This window comes from Lipotes vexillifer, unplaced genomic scaffold (assembly GCF_000442215.2).
Source record: "Lipotes vexillifer unplaced genomic scaffold, Lipotes_vexillifer_v1.1 scaffold213, whole genome shotgun sequence".
In the NCBI taxonomy this organism is placed as follows: domain Eukaryota; kingdom Metazoa; phylum Chordata; class Mammalia; order Artiodactyla; family Lipotidae; genus Lipotes; species Lipotes vexillifer.
The window spans coordinates 3929146-3946305 of record NW_006780610.1 but is presented as its reverse complement, the minus strand read 5'-3'; the positions used below and the strand labels follow the sequence as shown (position 1 = coordinate 3946305).

The 17160-nt window shown below is 50.5% G+C and overlaps 2 protein-coding genes across 2 annotated transcripts in view; one reads left to right on the top strand and one right to left on the bottom strand.

The window, feature by feature from the left end:
* The first annotated feature begins 119 nt into the window (after positions 1 to 119).
* On the top strand, positions 120 to 7124 carry DNALI1 (dynein axonemal light intermediate chain 1). The gene is given in 7 exon segments (XM_007453802.1): positions 120 to 148; positions 150 to 264; positions 800 to 945; positions 2501 to 2670; positions 3711 to 3889; positions 4226 to 4390; positions 6520 to 7124. Coding segments are annotated over 7 exon segments (840 nt in total). The 3' UTR covers positions 6556 to 7124.
* Positions 7125 to 8262: 1138 nt separating this feature from the next.
* The window catches only part of GNL2 (G protein nucleolar 2), a 27904-nt gene continuing 19006 nt past the window's right edge, over positions 8263 to 17160 (bottom strand). The window contains exons 9-16 of the mRNA XM_007453801.1: positions 16575 to 16703; positions 15753 to 15857; positions 14808 to 14966; positions 14486 to 14599; positions 10712 to 11181; positions 10257 to 10336; positions 9366 to 9451; positions 8263 to 8459 (exon numbers count right to left, since the gene is read on the bottom strand). Of these exons, the coding sequence (XP_007453863.1) occupies positions 8307 to 8459; positions 9366 to 9451; positions 10257 to 10336; positions 10712 to 11181; positions 14486 to 14599; positions 14808 to 14966; positions 15753 to 15857; positions 16575 to 16703 (1296 nt within the window). The 3' untranslated portion in view covers positions 8263 to 8306. The remainder of the gene's footprint in view (positions 8460 to 9365; positions 9452 to 10256; positions 10337 to 10711; positions 11182 to 14485; positions 14600 to 14807; positions 14967 to 15752; positions 15858 to 16574; positions 16704 to 17160) is intronic.

Genomic DNA, 17160 nt, shown 5'->3' with positions numbered 1-17160 from the left:
CCCCGCCCCGCCCTGAAGCCCCGCCCTGAAGCCCCGCCCTGAAGCCCCGCCCTGAAGCCCCGCCCTGAAGCCCCGCCCTGAAGCCCCGCCCAGGCCATGAGGGCGGAGGGGAGGTTTCCATGGCGACGGCAAACAAGGCCCTAACTGGAGGGCCGCAGCTGGGCTACTACTCCCGCCGCCGCCATGATTCCCCCCGCGGACTCTCTGCTCAAGTATGACACCCCGGTGTTGGTGAGCCGGAACAGGGAGAAACGGAGCCCCAAAGTAAGGACGGGTCTCAGAAGGTGGGGGAGCACGAAGCTCCGATGGGGAAAGACCGATCCCTGCCTTGAGGATCGGGAGTCCCGAGGGACAGAGGCTGCAGTGACTGGGAGTAAAGGGAATTGGGACCGGAGAAGGAGGGTAGGAGAGCGATACAAGAAGCCCAGTTGTTGGGTGACCCCAAAGGGCAGATTTAGGATGGGGAAGAAAGTCACAGGGAGGTGGATGGGGCTCACCCTTTTTCACGGTAGCCCCAAGAATAGATCTGGGAGTGATTGCCCCATCACTAGAGCAGAGGCCCGAGCAGCTGTGCCAGAAACATTTCTTCAAGAAGATACAAGCATTAGGTTGGGGTGGAACCAGAGATTCTTCGTGGCCTCCTTCAGCTCTGAAACATAACTTTGGCTGAGAAGACAGGGGAAAGTGAGCTGGGAAGAGGGGAGGGATGTGCAGGAGAGCTGGAGCAACCCAGGGGGCCAGGGTGTGTGGAGCTGAGTGTCTGAATCACCTCCTGCCCCTACTTGTCCCTCCCTCTCAGGCTCGGCCACTAAAAGTCAGCCCTCAGCAGCCCGGACCCTCAGGTCCCGTCCCACAGCCACCAAAGACCAAGCTCCCCTCAACTTCCTGTGTCCCAGATCCTACAAAGCAGGCAGAAGAAATCTTGAATGCCATCCTGCCCCCGAGGTAAAAAAGCAGTGGCTGGGAAGAGGCCCAGGCTTTTGCATCCCTGAACTTGGGGATGTGAGAGGAGGCACCTTGTCTCTGTTTCTGACTGAGATTTCCTCCCAGCATCCTAGAGTTTCTAGGGCTTGCACATGGCTAGATCCTGGGAATGTGGGTAGCAGGGAGACCTCTTCTCTATCTACCATCATTTCCTGAGTGCTCTCACCCAGGCTTATGGCTTTAAACATCACTTATATGCTGATTTCTCCCACAGGTCTTTCTGCAGCCCCGTCCTCTCCCCTAAACTCCAGACCTATACTTCCTCATTACCTTCATGAAGATGTCTAATAGACATCTCAAACTCAACAGGTCCAAACTAAATCACAACGTCTTCCTTCCCCCAACCAGCTCATTCGCAGTCTTCTCCTCTCCACTAGGGGCGCGGGCCACCTTTCATTCCCTTTGATCTCTCACATCACATGTCTTGTCCTTCAACATGTTCTTTTGGCTTTCCCTTCAAATTATTTTCCAAATCTGACTGATTTTTACTCTGCTGCCACCATCTATTTTTTTAAAATTTATTTATTTGGTTGTGCTGGGTCTTCGTTGCGGCAGGCGGGCTCCTCAGTTGTGGCATGCGAACTCCCAGTTGCGGCATGCGTGTGGGATCCAGCTCCCAGGGATTGAACCCGGGCCCTCTGCATTGGGAGTGCGGAGTCCTGAGTCCTCCTCTGGGAGGCCTTCCTTCAGACTCCTTTCTAAAAGGAGAGCTCCCTTCTTCACCATCCCCTTACCCTGCTTCTTTCTTCTGCAGCCACAATGATCATTGTGATCACAGTGCCTTTCAACTGTTTTTATGTAATAAGTTGACAAGCAGTTTTTAAAGTTATGATGGAAAGGGGAAACAGTAAAAGCCAGACTGCAATCTCCTCTGAAATGGAGGTCAAAGGAGGGGAGGGTGTTTTTCATTTGCTTCCCTTTCAACAATGCGTGGAATCCTCTCCCTCACGGTGGTTCTGCCCTCAGGCCCCCCCTCGTGATTCCAGAACCTGGCTGTGTCTCTGACACAAGGTTCACTACGGGGGGCCCATATAGGTACACACCCCCAATACATACATTCACCTCTTTCTGATTTTAGTATATGTGCTGCTGAAGAGCACCATTCACCTCTTTCTGGCTGGCACAAGGTTTACAGTCCCCTGTGTCTCCTACTCACAAGTCAGTGGGAATTTCCGCTGGGCCTTCCGTTCAGATCAAGCAACAACCACCATCAATCTGCCCTCAACATGTTAGGAGTGTAAGATCTGGACCGTGGATGACGACTTCACAGAGGGTTGTGGGAGAATGAAGATAGCCTAGCCCCAAGATAGGGGCCCCATGGAGGTGGCACAGTGGGTGTGGCTTTGGAGCCACACACTCATAAAGGGAGAAAGAGATGGAGGATTCTGGTGGGTCAGGGACAGAGCCGCCCCTCACTCCTCTCAGGCAGAGAGCGCAAAGGGCCATCTCTGCTCACATCCTGAGGACCCTGTCTGGTGGATGGGGTGCGCTCAGCCTGGCTGTGTCTGTCCCGCAGGGAGTGGGTGGAGGACACGCAGCTATGGATCCAGCAGGTGTCCAGCGCCCCCAGCACCAGGATGGATGTGGTACACCTCCAGGAGCAGCTGGACCTGAAGCTGCAGCAGCGGCAGGCCCGGGAGACCGGCATCTGCCCGGTGCGCCGGGAGCTGTACTCGCAGTGCTTCGGTGAGCGGTCCTCGAGGGAAGCTACACCACCCTCTACTGCCTCCTTCCCTTCCCTTCGCACAGATCCAGGCTCTGAGTCCCCTGCAGCTGAAGCCTGCCCCATCCTGGAATGTCTGTCTCCCCCGACCTGCCCCACCCAGGAACTGTTAACTGTGCTCTCTTCCCCCTCCCAGCCCACCTCTCTTACCAGTCCCGTACCCACCCTTGTCAGTCACCGTGTTCCTGACGACCTGCTGGATCTTAGTTCCCCGACCAGGGATTGAACCCGCGTCCTCTGGAGTGGAAGCGTGGGACCACCAGGGAAGTCCCAATATGTTAGTTTTTTAATCAGAAAAATTTAATGTTCTATATTTATATCCATCCATCAACATTAGGCCTTGGTCCAGAAAAATATTTCAGGGTGATTTGTTGTGACCCAACAGACGCAGGGATTTGAGATCTCCCTCCTCAGGTGCTGGTGTCAGATGACTGGCCCTCGGTCTAGTCTCACCAGCCCGTGTGGACTCAGACATGCAAACCGCATCCAAACCCTGAGGCAGCTGCACGGGGGTAGCAGGCTCCCTTCAGTCTGAGTGTGATTCTGGTTTGCCCTCCCAGTCAGCATTTATGGAGGAGATGGGTGGGCAAGCTCTAGACCCTGCTGTTTCCAGCCCCAAACCAGTCCAGCCAAGGGGGCACATAGGAGCTTCCAGCTGCTTTAAGACAGCCACCAATGTTTATATTGAAAAAGTCAGAATTCTTTGAATAGCACCCAGTTTCTGCCTAACGGTGGGAGAGAGGGCCCCCACGGCTGCAGACAAACCTGGGCTCTTGTCTGCCTCTGTGCTGGCCAAACCAGGCTTGCTGATGGCCTGTACTCCCAAGTGCCAAGTTCACAGCAGTGGCTGCATGGCAAGGCCCCTCCCTGAGGCCTGTCTCCAAGTGAGGAGGACATACCCTAGTGCCCTTCCGACTTCCCAGTAGGAAGGTGGTTTGCAGTAGGTGTGGTGCATTTCCCCGCCTGCCTGCCTTCTCCGACCTCGCCATGTGTGCCTTGGCAGATGAACTGATCCGCGAGGTTACCATCAGCTGTGCAGAGCGAGGGCTGCTGCTGCTGCGAGTCCGGGACGAGATCCGCATGACCATTGCTGCCTACCAGACCCTGTATGAGAGCAGCGTGGCATTTGGCATGAGGAAGGCGCTGCAGGCCGAGCAGGGGAAGTCAGACATGGAGAAGAAAGTGAGTGGTTTCACCAGGAGACTTTGGCCCTCTTCGACTCTTCTGTCAATCTCAGGGCCACAGCTCGTCATTCCAGCACCAAACTCCGGCCTCCTAGGTGCTCTCCCATCACCTTAGTGAGGACCCTTTGGTTCAGTGTCACGGCCAGTCCGGTCGTGGCAGAGTTGTCTCCCCTTGGACATGCCCTGCCAGTCACTGACCTCCCACTGGGTGGCAGTACAGACCCTGGCAATGCCTTCGGTTGGACAGCTGTGTCCCAGGTCCTCTTCACCCAGGCACTCACACCACCCCGTCCACTTGGCGACGTCCCAGCATGACTGGGGATTCTGTCCTCAGATTGCAGAATTAGAAACGGAAAAGCGAGATTTGGAGAGGCAAGTGAACGAGCAGAAGGCAAAATGTGAGGCCATCGAGAAGCGGGAGAGTGAGAGGAGACAGGTGGAGGAGACGAAGCACAAAGAAGAGATTCAGTTCCTGAAGCGGACTAATCAGCAGCTGAAGGTAATCGATGCCCAGACCCATGTGGAGCTCCTGCCACCCCCATCCCCGGCCCTGCCAGCCGAGCAGGCCAAGCATTTGGTTCCTTGTCCTACACTGACTTTCAATACTGCCAAGGAGTAAAGGAAGCTGACTCTTGGGGAGAGGTGAGGGATCATTACCTAGATTCTCTGTCCATCTCCATCTGGCTCCGAAGAGAGGCCGTATTCTCAGCTCTGGCTCTCCAGTGGAGGATTTTTTTCCCCTTGGATAAAAGTTGCCTATTGTCTGGGAGAGGTGGCTATGTCAAGAAGTGGGACGTCTGTCCCATGGCAGCTGGCACTCTGGAGACTTCTTAGAGTGGGCTGTCTCTCCAGCCGGCCTTCATGGGAGTGCTTTCCTGCCTGCAGTTCCCTCTGAGGCCCTGCATTCGGGGCGGGCTGGGAAGGCCCTTCGAGAGGGAAGAACCATTTCAAATCAGGAAGCTTCCCGAGGTGTGTGGTCAGAGGAACTCAGCTGTAGGCACTTTTCATCAAAGCCCTTTTGCTGATGGTATACTTTTATCCAACCGAGCTGAAGGGAGGGAGGGAGGGGGACTAGTGAAAAGGGCTGGGCTAGGGGCCAGGCTTCTGAAGCTCCAGGCTGTCTGGTCCAAAGGTTCTCAGAGGGTTGGGCCCCAAACCAGCATCATCCTCATCACCGCAACTTTCAGAAATACAAAGCATTGGGCCCAGCCCAGAGCTACTGAATCAGAAACTTTGGGGTTGGGGTCCAGCAAGCCATTCTAACAAGGTCTCCAGGTGATTTTTTTTAACCTTTTATTATGAGAATTTTGAAACACCAAGTAGAATAACGCAGTACACATCCATGTGCCCATTACAGAACTTCATCAATTGTCATCATTTTGCGAATCTTGCAGAAACAAGTGTTACTTATAATGAGATAAAACAGGATTCAAACTTCGTGGAGAAGAGTAAAATATAGGTTTTTTTACTAACAAATGGTGAAGGTGGGCAGAATCACTGCATGGTGCAACATTCTCCATTCTGAGGTCTGCCAAAGTTTGAGAACCACTGCTCTAGATATATGGCCTATTGACGTTCAGTGGCTGTCTCCCATGGCCCTGGCCAGGAAGGGCCCCTAGATGTACCTCCTTTTCCTCCCTAGTTTCATAGAAGCTTACATTCTTGCGATTGGCAGGCTTGTTGGTACTACAAGCCAAGGCCAGGCATTTGAGATAAAGAAGGGCTTGTGTTAATTGCTAGTGGAGGATGACATAGATTTTCTTGTTGCTGAGTTTAACAAAACAAAGAAACTTTCACAGCCAGATGTGAATCTGTTTACTTAGCAGTCTCTGAAGCTGCCTCCCTTATCTGCCATATTCTTTTATCATAAGCTCAAGTTCCTCAGTTCCTCCTATGGTATTGGCGGCAAGGGCAAAGCAGAATACCTTGGCATCTTTCTAATATTTACAAGCAACCTTGGAACCCCCAGGGTGAAGGACTCTTTAGAAGTGAGTTATTTTTATTGCCTCAAAGCTGCACTGCAAATAAAGCAGTGTTTGCAGTCCGCAGGATAGACCTACTTAGAGATCTGTTCACACACCATGACAGTGAATTATTTTACTGGCTGCCAGAGGAGCAGAGTAAATAACTCCCAAGTGTCTGAAGCTTTACATACAAGATGGACAGCTCCCTACTCACTGGTGGCAGTTTTCTCTAAGTGGGTATCAGGTTGTCTCAGTGGCTGAAAATCTGCTGTTTCCGAAACCTCTTGTCCCAGCACAGAGCTCCCAGGCTCCCAAACCAGAGAGCCAAATATTTAACTTAGCAGACATACTCAGGCTTGAAATCTGAGCCTTGAAAAACCACTATTTCAACAACTTTTATTCAATTTCCTTTTCAATGCCTTATATTACACACTGAGCAGCTATTGTATGGAAACCAGGACAGCTATGATTTCTCCTAATGCAGCAAGACTGAATGCCAAGCCAGAGACCAGCTAATCTAGAAAATATGGAGTTGGGAATGAAGGGAAAAACACTTGGAGTGGCAGCATTTGGATTATTCTTCCTGGAGACTTTTATCACCTCTCAGCTATTTGTGTTAGGCTGCAAGTTTCAAATATTAACGGAGTTTGTTTTTGTTTTTCAGGCCCAACTGGAAGGCATTATTGCACCAAAGAAGTGATAATTTCCATATGGGTCTCAGCAAGCACTACTACCCCATCATAAGCCCTTTGTAATAAAAAGCTTCCTGAGTGAAGCCATACCCCTCCCCTGGTCCCACCTACAAATCTGTCAGAAGCCACACCACCGCCCCAGTGTGGTGCAACACCTACGGTCTGGCAGCCAGGCTCCGGGCTGGACAACAGAAGGCAGTGTGGCCCAGGAAGTCTCTGTACGTGGCCAACCTTGGGATTTGCCAACTCCAACAGTGAGACTCAGAATTCACGCCTTTTGGCTGTATCCCTCTCAGGTGGAGCAGCTCCTCTCTCACCATCACTCCATACTATCGCTTATTTCCAGCCACACAAAGCTGATTCTCTGCCCCGCAATTCATCTTGTCCCTTAACCCGGGCTCCTCTGGCCTCAGTCTTGCCCTTATTCGATGTCTTTTCATCATCCTTACTCCAGTGCAGTTCTAGTACCTCATTTTGGAATTTTCGGTTTATACCTATCATCTTATCCCCGCCTGCCAAGTCACTGGACCCCATCCTCCTTAGTTTTGGACTACCTGGGTAGGAGGCAATGGCAGGGTCAAACCCACGGGTTTCGAGAAAGTCAACATGCGCTGGAAAGAAATACAGGTCACGGTGTCCATTGTGAGCTGCCTGGACCTCGGCTCCTCCCCCAGCACTGATTTGTTCACCTTGCTCTGCAGACAATCAAACCCCAACCCTACAGCCTGACTAGCCCAGACCTCACTCTCAGTTCTAATTATTCACGACTGGGCCATGGCCTGTAGACAACTGCATTTTACTATTCCTCATAAGCTAAACTCAGTTTGGAGGTTCAGGAGTCTTCTGATTTCATAGACCCAGAAGACTAAATTAGTGACATAAATCCTTGATCCAGGGCACACCAGCAGCTCAGTGAGTGCCATCACTCAGTCACACTTCACAACTAGCATGACTAAGAGGCACTAACATCTCCTCTCGGTTACAAGGCCTCAAGTGCTCAGCGTTCTCTTGGAGAGGTGCTCGGGTCGGACACCCGTCCCGGCCAGGGCTTCCAGGCTCACTGGACGAACTGCAGTCCAACAAGAACAGCTGTGTTCCACTGAGTCAAACAAGCCCTCTACACTCTAATCTCAAATTTGAAGTCACAGCTTTTACCCTCATCCAGGTGTCCTGAGGAATTAATCCCCAGATTCCACTAAAATGGCCTGTCTGTGCTCTGTCATTTTCATGGGAAAGAACTGTGGTCACTGAGATGTGCTAGTCCCATGACTCCTTGACAGTGCAGCACTCATGGCCTGTTAGGTTCCCCTAGCAGACTCAACGACGGACAACACAAGTTGCTGTGGCTTTTTCTTCGTATTTTAAAGCCTAGGCTCTGCACACGACATCCCTAAAATTTTCTTCTTTTTACAGTTCTATTCCAAAGAGCTCCTGTTCTAAATTGCTCATTGCCAGTCCAAAAGAAATACCACACACCACATTTTCTAGACCTCAGGCCTGTTTCTGTCAGATATCTCCATTTGCTTGAGGAACTCACAGGGCTAATTCAAGTGTCAGAAGTTCCAGTGGACCCCATCACTGAGATCCTTGGGGGTCAGGGGCTTATCTTTATTTTCACTAGCACTGGTGAATGGTTTCAACTGTCAAATCTCAGAACAGATGCACCCATGGCCTTCGAAATGCCAACTGGGCCCGAAGAAAACGAACAGAGTTTCTAACTGCATATTTTTGTAGAATTTAATAAACAACTTTTAAAACGTTACTGCTTATGTTTCAATTTCTTCTGTCTGTGTTTCTGCCCCTCTGAGTCACTGGTCTTCTTTTTGTTCCTGTTCCTATTTTTCACATTGTGTGTTTCATAGTAGCGTACACCGACTTTTCTGGATCGTTGCTGCCGTGCTTCTCGCCTCCGCTGTAAAAAATGGCGCACACACACAAAGAGGGAAAAAAACCAATCAAACACTGAAAGTCATAAAACAGGCCCCTCTGTTTCTCTGTGTTCTATTCCCACGCTGCTCCCACAACTACTGGAAGCAGCGCCAACAAGGGAGAGTTCACCTCACAGACCCAAGTCTGCACTTCCATTGTGACTTGTGACCACTCCAAGTTACAGATTGTCATTTGGTCCAACCCTCATCCAACGCTTGAATCTTTTCTCCTGAGCTCCTGACAAGTGGTCCTCTGGTCTAAGGCTGATCACTCTGATAACAAGCTCTCCACCTCCGAAGAGGGCCCCCTCCAGCTCTGGAGGGCCCAGTTACAGAGCTAAACTTCACAGAAGGCGGTGATCTGTCTGCCTACACAGCTCTGCTCCTCACGTGTCATTTCCCTGAGGCCACATAAACCCAGCGGACTCTTCCAAACAGTAGTCCACGTGTTTGGGGATAGTGATCAGGAATTCGTAAAACAAGACATAAACTCAAGGACCTTCATGCAGCAGCCCACTCCTTGATCCTGTTTCACTGACCTCAACTAGGTCGCTTAGGACTGGGGTTTCTTTTTTTTTTTTTTTTAGCGGTATGCGGGCCTCTCACTGCTGTGGCCTCTCCCATTGCGGAGCACAGGCTCCGGACGCGCAGGCTCAGCGGCCATGGCTCACGGGCCCAGCCACTCCGAGGCACGTGGGACCTTCCCGGACCGGGGCACAAACTCGTGTCCCCTGCATCGGCAGGCGGACTCTCAACCACTGCGCCACCAGGGAAGCCCCAGGACTGGGGTTTCTTGATTTCAACTCCAGACCTTTAGTTTCTGGTGTGAGTCTTAAGAAATGGACTTCGCCTCTCTACACCTGGGTGACGTTTCAGACCAAAGCACATACTTCCTTAGATGTAAGCGTCCTGCGAGCTTTGTTCGACTGCTCCTCCTCCCTCTGTGCCTTCCTCTTCTTTCCCTTTCTGGTAGGTGCTGGAAACGAAACACAAGCACACACAGAGGAAAGAAACAGGAATTTTTTAATTCAAAATGTGTCTGAATCCTAAGGTGGGAATGAGCTTGTTGTGCTTGAGAAGGAAGGCAGAGGCCGGTGTGAAGGGAGTGTGGTGAGCAGAGCAGAGCAAAGCAGGACGAGGCTGGAGGCTACCAGACCTGGGGGGCGCTGAGTGGCCTCGGCGGGGTTTGCGTTTGTCTTGAAAACACACTCAATGTAGGAGCTAGTAGTCTGACCACATAAAGAATAAAATTACGTGAACCATCCTACTCCCAGAAAAAAATTTGTCTTTGGACCCACCCTTACATTACAATGTTCATAATGTACTCTTTTTTTTTTTTTTCTTGCGTTATGCGGGCCTCTCACTGTTGTGGCCTCTCCCATTTGCGGAGCACAGGCTCCGGACGCGCAGGCTCAGTGGCCATGGCTCACGGGCCCAGCCGCTCCGCGGCATGTGGGATCTTCCCGAAACGGGGCACGAACCCGCGTCTCCTGCACCGGCAGGCGGACTCTCAAGCACTGCGCCACCAGGGAAGCCCCATAATGTACTCTTTTGAGAGGAATTTTCCCAAATCACCCATTTAACCCCAAGACATGTGCAGAATAAAAAGAAGAAAAGCCAATTTGTGTGATAAATAGTAAGTGGAACCAGGGTTACCTGCCAGATATGATAAATATCTGTGTGGATGACAGTACAAGAGATACTCTGGAGATTAACCTTAGATTTCCCAACGTTCTAAAGATGCAAATCACACCTACATGATCTTAATAATTTAACTGTACCTGTATCTCCTACATCTTCTTCAGCTGTTCTCTGTTCTTCGGATTTTGCAAAAACCACTTTACTCAGTCCCTTGGATATTCTGTAAGGGGAAGAGTAGAGCAATGAAGCCGTCCAACATTTCCCCCGCTGCCCACACAGGCGCTGACCACACAGGCGCTGACGCAGAGACCATGACAAGCTCGCAGATTAACGAAACCCCGCTGCCCCTTCACGTGGTTACCACCATCGGGAGGAGCAACATTGTTTTGGCGGCTCCTGGGCATTTGTAAAAGACAGAACTATCAATACTAAGCTTCTCACACTTCAGGCAGTTGAATTTGAAAAACATACAGATCACTTTTAAAAAACGGCAATACCCTCCCCTGCCCTACAAAAACAATGGCTCCAATCCTCACGGCAAGTTTCTGGGAAAGGAATGAGCAAACTGCAATTCGTGAGGAGATGAGGACGCTACCTGACTGCTGAAAACTTCTTAGCTTTGGCTTTGTTTAAAAACCTCTGGTACTTAGCAATCTTCTCATCCAGGGCTTGAATAATGGCCTTGGTGTTGCTTCCCGCGTGTTCTTCCTGGGACTTTGCGTAAGACTCTTCCTCTTCGTCTCCTCGGTGTTCCTGTTCCTCCTCCTCCTCCTCCTCCTCCTCCCTCTCCGCAGAAAGGCTCTCCAGCTCTTCATCAATATCAGACATCTCCAGAGGAACGAGGTCATCCCCAGAAAACTGAGGCACGACGTTGATTTTGCCAAAGTTCTGCCGGACCCGCGCCACAATCTGCTGCATTTCTGAATCGGCGCCACCATGACCGGGCTCCTCTTTTTCCTTCTCAGTGATGGATTCTGACTCCTCACCTACAGTGTCTGTGACTTCCTCTTCTGGGTTGTTCTGGGCTGTTTCTGTGGCAACTTCCAAAGATGAGGAGGATGGAAGCTAGTCAGGCCAAAAAGGGGTGCGGTGGGGAGAGAAATGGAATCAGAAAATGAAAATTGAGTCTCTTTTTTAAATTTTATTTTATATTGGAGTATAGTTAACAATGTTGTGTTAGTTTCAGGTGTACAGCACAGTGATTCAGTTACACATACATATGTATCTATTCTTTTTCAGTTATTTCCTCATTTAGGTTATTACAAAATATTGAGCAGAGTTCCCTGCTGAATTTCTGAACTTACATACCTTGCTCTCAAATGAGGCAGTCCTCTTCTCAGGACTAAGGGCAAGTATCGAAAGCATGCACGTCTGAGTCATATTGTTAATCTATTTTAAGTCAATGTGCATTAAACCCTGAACCCAGCATGGAAGGATCAGAGGAATACAGCCACGGTCCCAAAGGATGCACCAACCCTGAGTATTCAGCCATCAAAACCAGTCAACTCTACACTGTAGACAGGGGAGGTTCCCTAGGAAGGATCAGAGGAATACAGCCACGGTCCCAAAGGATGCACCAACCCTGAGTATTCAGCCATCAAAACCAGTCAACTCTACACTGTAGACAGGGGAGGGTCCCTACACTGTTCCTGGGGACTGCAAGGAATGGGGGTTGCTGAGAAAGCACATCCCAAATGAGCACACACCTTGGGACTTCCCTGGCCGTCCAGTGGTTAAGACTCCGTGCTCCCAATGCAGGGGGCATGGGTTCAATCCCTGGTCATGGAACTAAGATCCCACACACAGCATGGCCAAAAAAAGAAAAGAAAAAAAAGGGTAGTTCCAAATGAGCACACACTATAACAGAAGAATGAAGGCCCAGCTGAATGCTGAGGGCGATCGCAGCACTAGTTTAGAAAGTGTGAGGGCAGAGGAGAGGCACTGAGGAGGCACCTCGAAGGAGGGAAGGTATGAAGAAAGAGGAGGGAACCTCCTAGGAGTTCAGAACGAGCCCGGAGGCGGCCTGTTTCGGGGAAGGGGCGGAGGGAGCGTGGGCTGGCGGCGCGAGCCCTCACGCAGCTGACGCAATTGTGCACTCACAACTGAGGCTCACAGAACTCAAGGGATTTTCCAAAGGCACAGGTGGCTGCGTGAAGCACGAACTGCATCAGGAATCCATGAAATTCAGGAAGCTGTATACAAAATTCCTATGTACGTTTCTGTGCCTTTTTCTGGTGAGGTGGATTTCAGCCTTCGGATTCTCGAGGGGGTTTTGCTGCCACCACCAAGAGGAGAGGAGAGTCACGGAGCGGGGGCGGGGGCGACGGGCACTGACCATCTCAAGGTAACGACCAGACGTGGAGGAAGAGTTAGAGAAAGCCCGCCATTCCCACACAGGGCCACACGGGAGCAGGGGCGGCCTCTTTGGGTCACAGGCCACGGCCACGTGGCCCGCCCGCGACGTCCTCCGGGAGCCACAACACACCAGGCTCGCTCCACCTCGCGTGCTGCTCCCCATGCCTGCAACGCTCACCTCTCGTGACACCTGTGGAGCTCCTGCCTCCCGTCACTAGGGCCCCCCCTCAAAGGCCACTTCCTCAGAGGCTGTCCCTGACCAGCCCATGTACGAGGCACTGCTCTGTCTCCCACAAACCCCTAATCCTGCTTTAGCCTCCCTCACAGCAATCAGTACGTCACATCCGTAACTGTTTACTACGTGTCTCCCTGTAGGACGATAAAAGTGCGCATTTGGTCCTTGATCCCCAGTTCCTGGCACGAGAGCTCCTAAAACCCTTGGCATCTCCCAGGTTAAGACAGAGGTGTCTTGCTTTTGTTATTTGTAATAAGCCGCTCTCCCCCAAAGTTATGCTAATGAGATGACTGTGGTGGGACCTAGTTTCAGACTGGGGGCTGGTCACCGGAGAGCCCAAGCAATTGCTGAGAGGGCTGGAGACTGAGATCAATCACCAGTGGCTGATGATCTAGTCAACCGTGCCTACAAAATGAAGGCTGAATTTACACACCTTGCATACAAACCCTTAAGGACGGACGGGCTCTGGGGAGCTTCTGGGTTGGTGAACACATTGACGTGCTGGGAGGGTGGCCTGCCTGGAGAGGGCATGGAAACTCCACACCACCCTCTACCCCATACTTTGCCCTATGCACCTCTTCCATTTGACTGCTCCTGACTTGTATCTTTTGTAATACACCAGTAGTCATAAGCAAACCACTTTCCTGAGTTCCATGAGTCTTTTCAGCAAATTATCAAACCTGGGAACCTCTGAATTTGTAGTCAGCTGGGCAGAAGTGTGGGTAGCCTGAGAACCCCATCTGCAGCTGGCATCTGAAGTTGGGGTAGTCTTGTGGGACTCAGCCCTTAACCTGTGGGGTCTTCACTAACTCTGAAAGTTACTGGACACCCAGTTGGTGTCAGAGGCTTGCATAATAGGTATGGAAAAATGAAAGCTATTTGGTATCCGAAAACACCAAATACTCCTCCACTGGCACATGTATGCGTGCGTGTGTACGTGTGTGTGTCTACGTGCAGGAGGGCAGGGCCTCGTCCCGCAGTACTGGTTGTTTGGCGGTTTTAGTGGGGAGAAGGGAAAAGGTTGAGTAACATCAGTTTCAGATATGTTGATTTTGAAATGCTGGAGAAAATATTCAAACTGGAAATTTATAGCTGACAATGGAAACTCTGGGAATGGAGCCCGGTGAGAGAAAAACAGAGAAATATGGACCCAAAAGACTATCATGGAAGCAGAACTTAAAGCCACTTCTTCAGGAGACTTGGCTGAGCTCCGAAAAAGACCCTAGAAATAGACAGGCAGAGTGCCAAAGTTGGAGCCCTGAGCAGTCCACTGCCAGGGGAAGGACATGGAACAGTAGGGAAGCTTTTCAATCTAGCCCAGAGGCCCCAAACCTAAGACCTTCCCTGAGCATCCACTGTACCACTCTCCTTTCCCACCTGACCATGAGCTTCTTGAGGGCAAGGACCATGTTCATTATTCTTATGCTCCCAGTTCCTGGCACATGGTTGGGCATAATGTCCATGAAACAAAAGAATCTTGGAAATGCCTGTTCTTCAAGCAGAAGAAAAGACACAAAAACCACAAGAGCACTCACATTTAATGAGCCCTCCTTTTTCAAGGCCCTGAGAACTGGCATTTACACTCATGCTTCTATCATACATCTATTTCCTGGTCACCCCCCACCAGGTCACAGCAGTGGCACCCTGGGATGGGAGACACTGAAGCTGAAAGTTCTACCCTAAAGGGAGAAGACGGTGGTCCGAAGACGGTGGTCCAAAGACACACCACACCCAGGTCAGTAACCATGCTTCCCGAGAGAGGGGTCACCCTTTTCTTACCTGGGGGGCTACAGGGGGCTCTGCATTGGGCGGCTTGACAAAGAAAGGAATCCGGCCCCTCTGCCAGTCATTGAGGACCATCTTCCCCACAGTCCGCAGGTCAGGCTCTCCACCCTGAAATGTCGCAGGAAGAGGCCCAATTAAATTCAAACAACAAAACCACCTCCTGGTTTGGAAGCACGGCAGTGGTCCCAGTTGGCACCATCTACCTGCCAAGTTTTGCACTTCACACTGCTCACACATGCATATATAAAAGTTCCACACCACACACGCACACACCTGCAGCACGTCCCAGTCTGAATTCTCACAAATCCTGGCTTACCTTCAATAACTTCCCTGTCCGGAAAGCTAGCTTCTCAAGAAAGTCCTCAGCGTTCTCCCAAGAATCAATTTTGTATGTCTTGCTGATATATTCTGGCTTTGCTCGTTCAAGTACAGCACCAATGTGGTCTTCAGGAGTCTTAATTTTTTCAACTTGAACCTAAATGTTCACAGGAAAGCTCTTGCTTACAAACTTGATTATGGAAGGAGTGAAGTTCCCAGTGTTCTCTGTAACCATATCTGAAAACAGATTTCAATGCCTCAAAGCAAGCGGGGCCTGGCAGGAGCTTGGCCTGGAGGTGGCGAGATGCAGTTGGCTGAAAGGAGCGCCATGGACAGCCGACCGCAGCCGCGGAGCCCAGAACTCAGCTCTAACCTTGGCTCACCACAAACTGACAGTGTGACTTCCGCAAGTAGTTTAAACTGGAACCCTTTGTGCTACTGACTTGCAGAAATGGTTAAAAGTCCACCCATCCCAGGACACAAAGAGAAGGGAATAGTTTAAGAAAGAAGGGGAGGAACCGCACAGGATGCATAGCCAGAAGCACTGGTTAAGGTTAAGTGGAACCATTTAAAGCTCTCGGTCGTCTTCAGAAACAAGTGAGGAAATGACCGAGTTCCAAAATGACTCAACCCATAAACCCATGAAGATGAATTATCTCTAAACATAAACAGGCCCTGCTTCCCTCTGGAGCCCGTGTATAAACGACAAACTCTTTTGTGGGATGACATTGACCAGATATGCCCACGGTTCCACTAACTCCTCAAACAGGCTTAAGTGGAATGGAGAGACTGCCCTGTTCAGTGTCATGTTCCTCAAGTTTGGTCAGACAGGCTGACCCCAAACTGTCTGCTGAATGAGTAAAAAGCAAAGGTATCCAGAGTTCCCCACAGAGCGCTGGCCCCAAAAGGCAAACAAAGAGCCTCTCGGGACCAAAATACTCACTACTCCTTTGAGCACAATGTCCGTCTCTGAGTCCTCAGAGGGGTAAACCACACCGGGACAGTCGATAAGGAATATCCGGCGCATCAAGGTAATATACTGCCAGACCTAAAAAGCAGAGACTTCCCCAGGTCAATCCCTGAAAGCAATTTCACAAACCCCTGATGCTCAAGAAACTAGAGAGGGGGGTAGCGGTCAGAGAGGAGCAGCCTGCTGAGTAATGAAGCTCCAAAGCGCCTCTCTTTGGGCTGCACATGAGGCACTTCCACGAGGCATAAACTGTAGTTTCCAACAGCTAAGGGTCTAAAAATAATGCAGAGGCAGGATCTCCATCTAGTATTGTGCAATAATGTCCAGTAAAGCTTTTTCTGATTTTTAAAAGTACTCCTGGAAGCTTAATACTGCTTGGCCCCTGTTCCTTTCAGCAGAACCACGGTGCTCCCCAAATACCCTGTGTTCCAGGGTAGGACCCCCAACCAACAGAATCTACCCGAAAATTGAATTTTCTTTCTTAACCCAGGCACCAAACATTCTTGGGTTAGTTTTGTTTATCAAAGCAAAAGGCTGGAGTGACAATTTAAAACACACTCAAATGGCACATACCGAACCATACCAAAGTCAGGCAGTGGCACACAAAGTACTCTTAGTCTTATCAAAAAGGGCAGAAACAGCTCCAGGACGTTGCCAACTATTATATGGAGACTAAACTCCCAATGGCGATCTTCACCCAAGAGAAGCAGATAGACGTCTCCATGTCCTGAATTATCACCCTCCATGGAAATAAAGTAAGTCAAAGCAAATAAGACCCCCTCGAGCCAGACATACCTTTGTTTCACCTGCAATGGGGGCCACATTGCAAACTTTCTTGGAGCGCAGTGTGTTTATGACAGAGCTCTTGCCAACATTTGGATAGCCAATGAACCCCACGCTGATCTGTTTCTTGTCAGTGTGCAACTGTTCAAAAAAAAAGAATACACACCACATACACGCAGAGTGAACATCCCATGGGACAAACAGGTTGTGTTACTTTGCTACCATACAGAATACAGTACAAAACTATTGCTACAACTTAATTTAAAACCCAGACATGCACCACCTGCATAGTCTGAGTGGGCTGCATACACATACTCTTTAATAAATCAGAGGTGAGTCAGCTCCTCGGTCACTCATGTGAAATTACTCTTGAATGTTTTAAGGTTAAAAGTACGTAGGTTGAGGGCTTCCCTGGTGGCGCAGTGGTTGAGAGTCCGCCTGCCGATGCAGGGGACACGGGTTCGTGCCCCGGTCCGGGAGGATCCCACATGCCGTGGAGCAGCTGGGCCCGTGAGCCATGGCCGCTGAGCCTGCGCGTCCGGAGCCTGTGCTCCGCAACGGGAGAGGCCACGGCAGTGAGAGGCCCGCGTACCGCAAA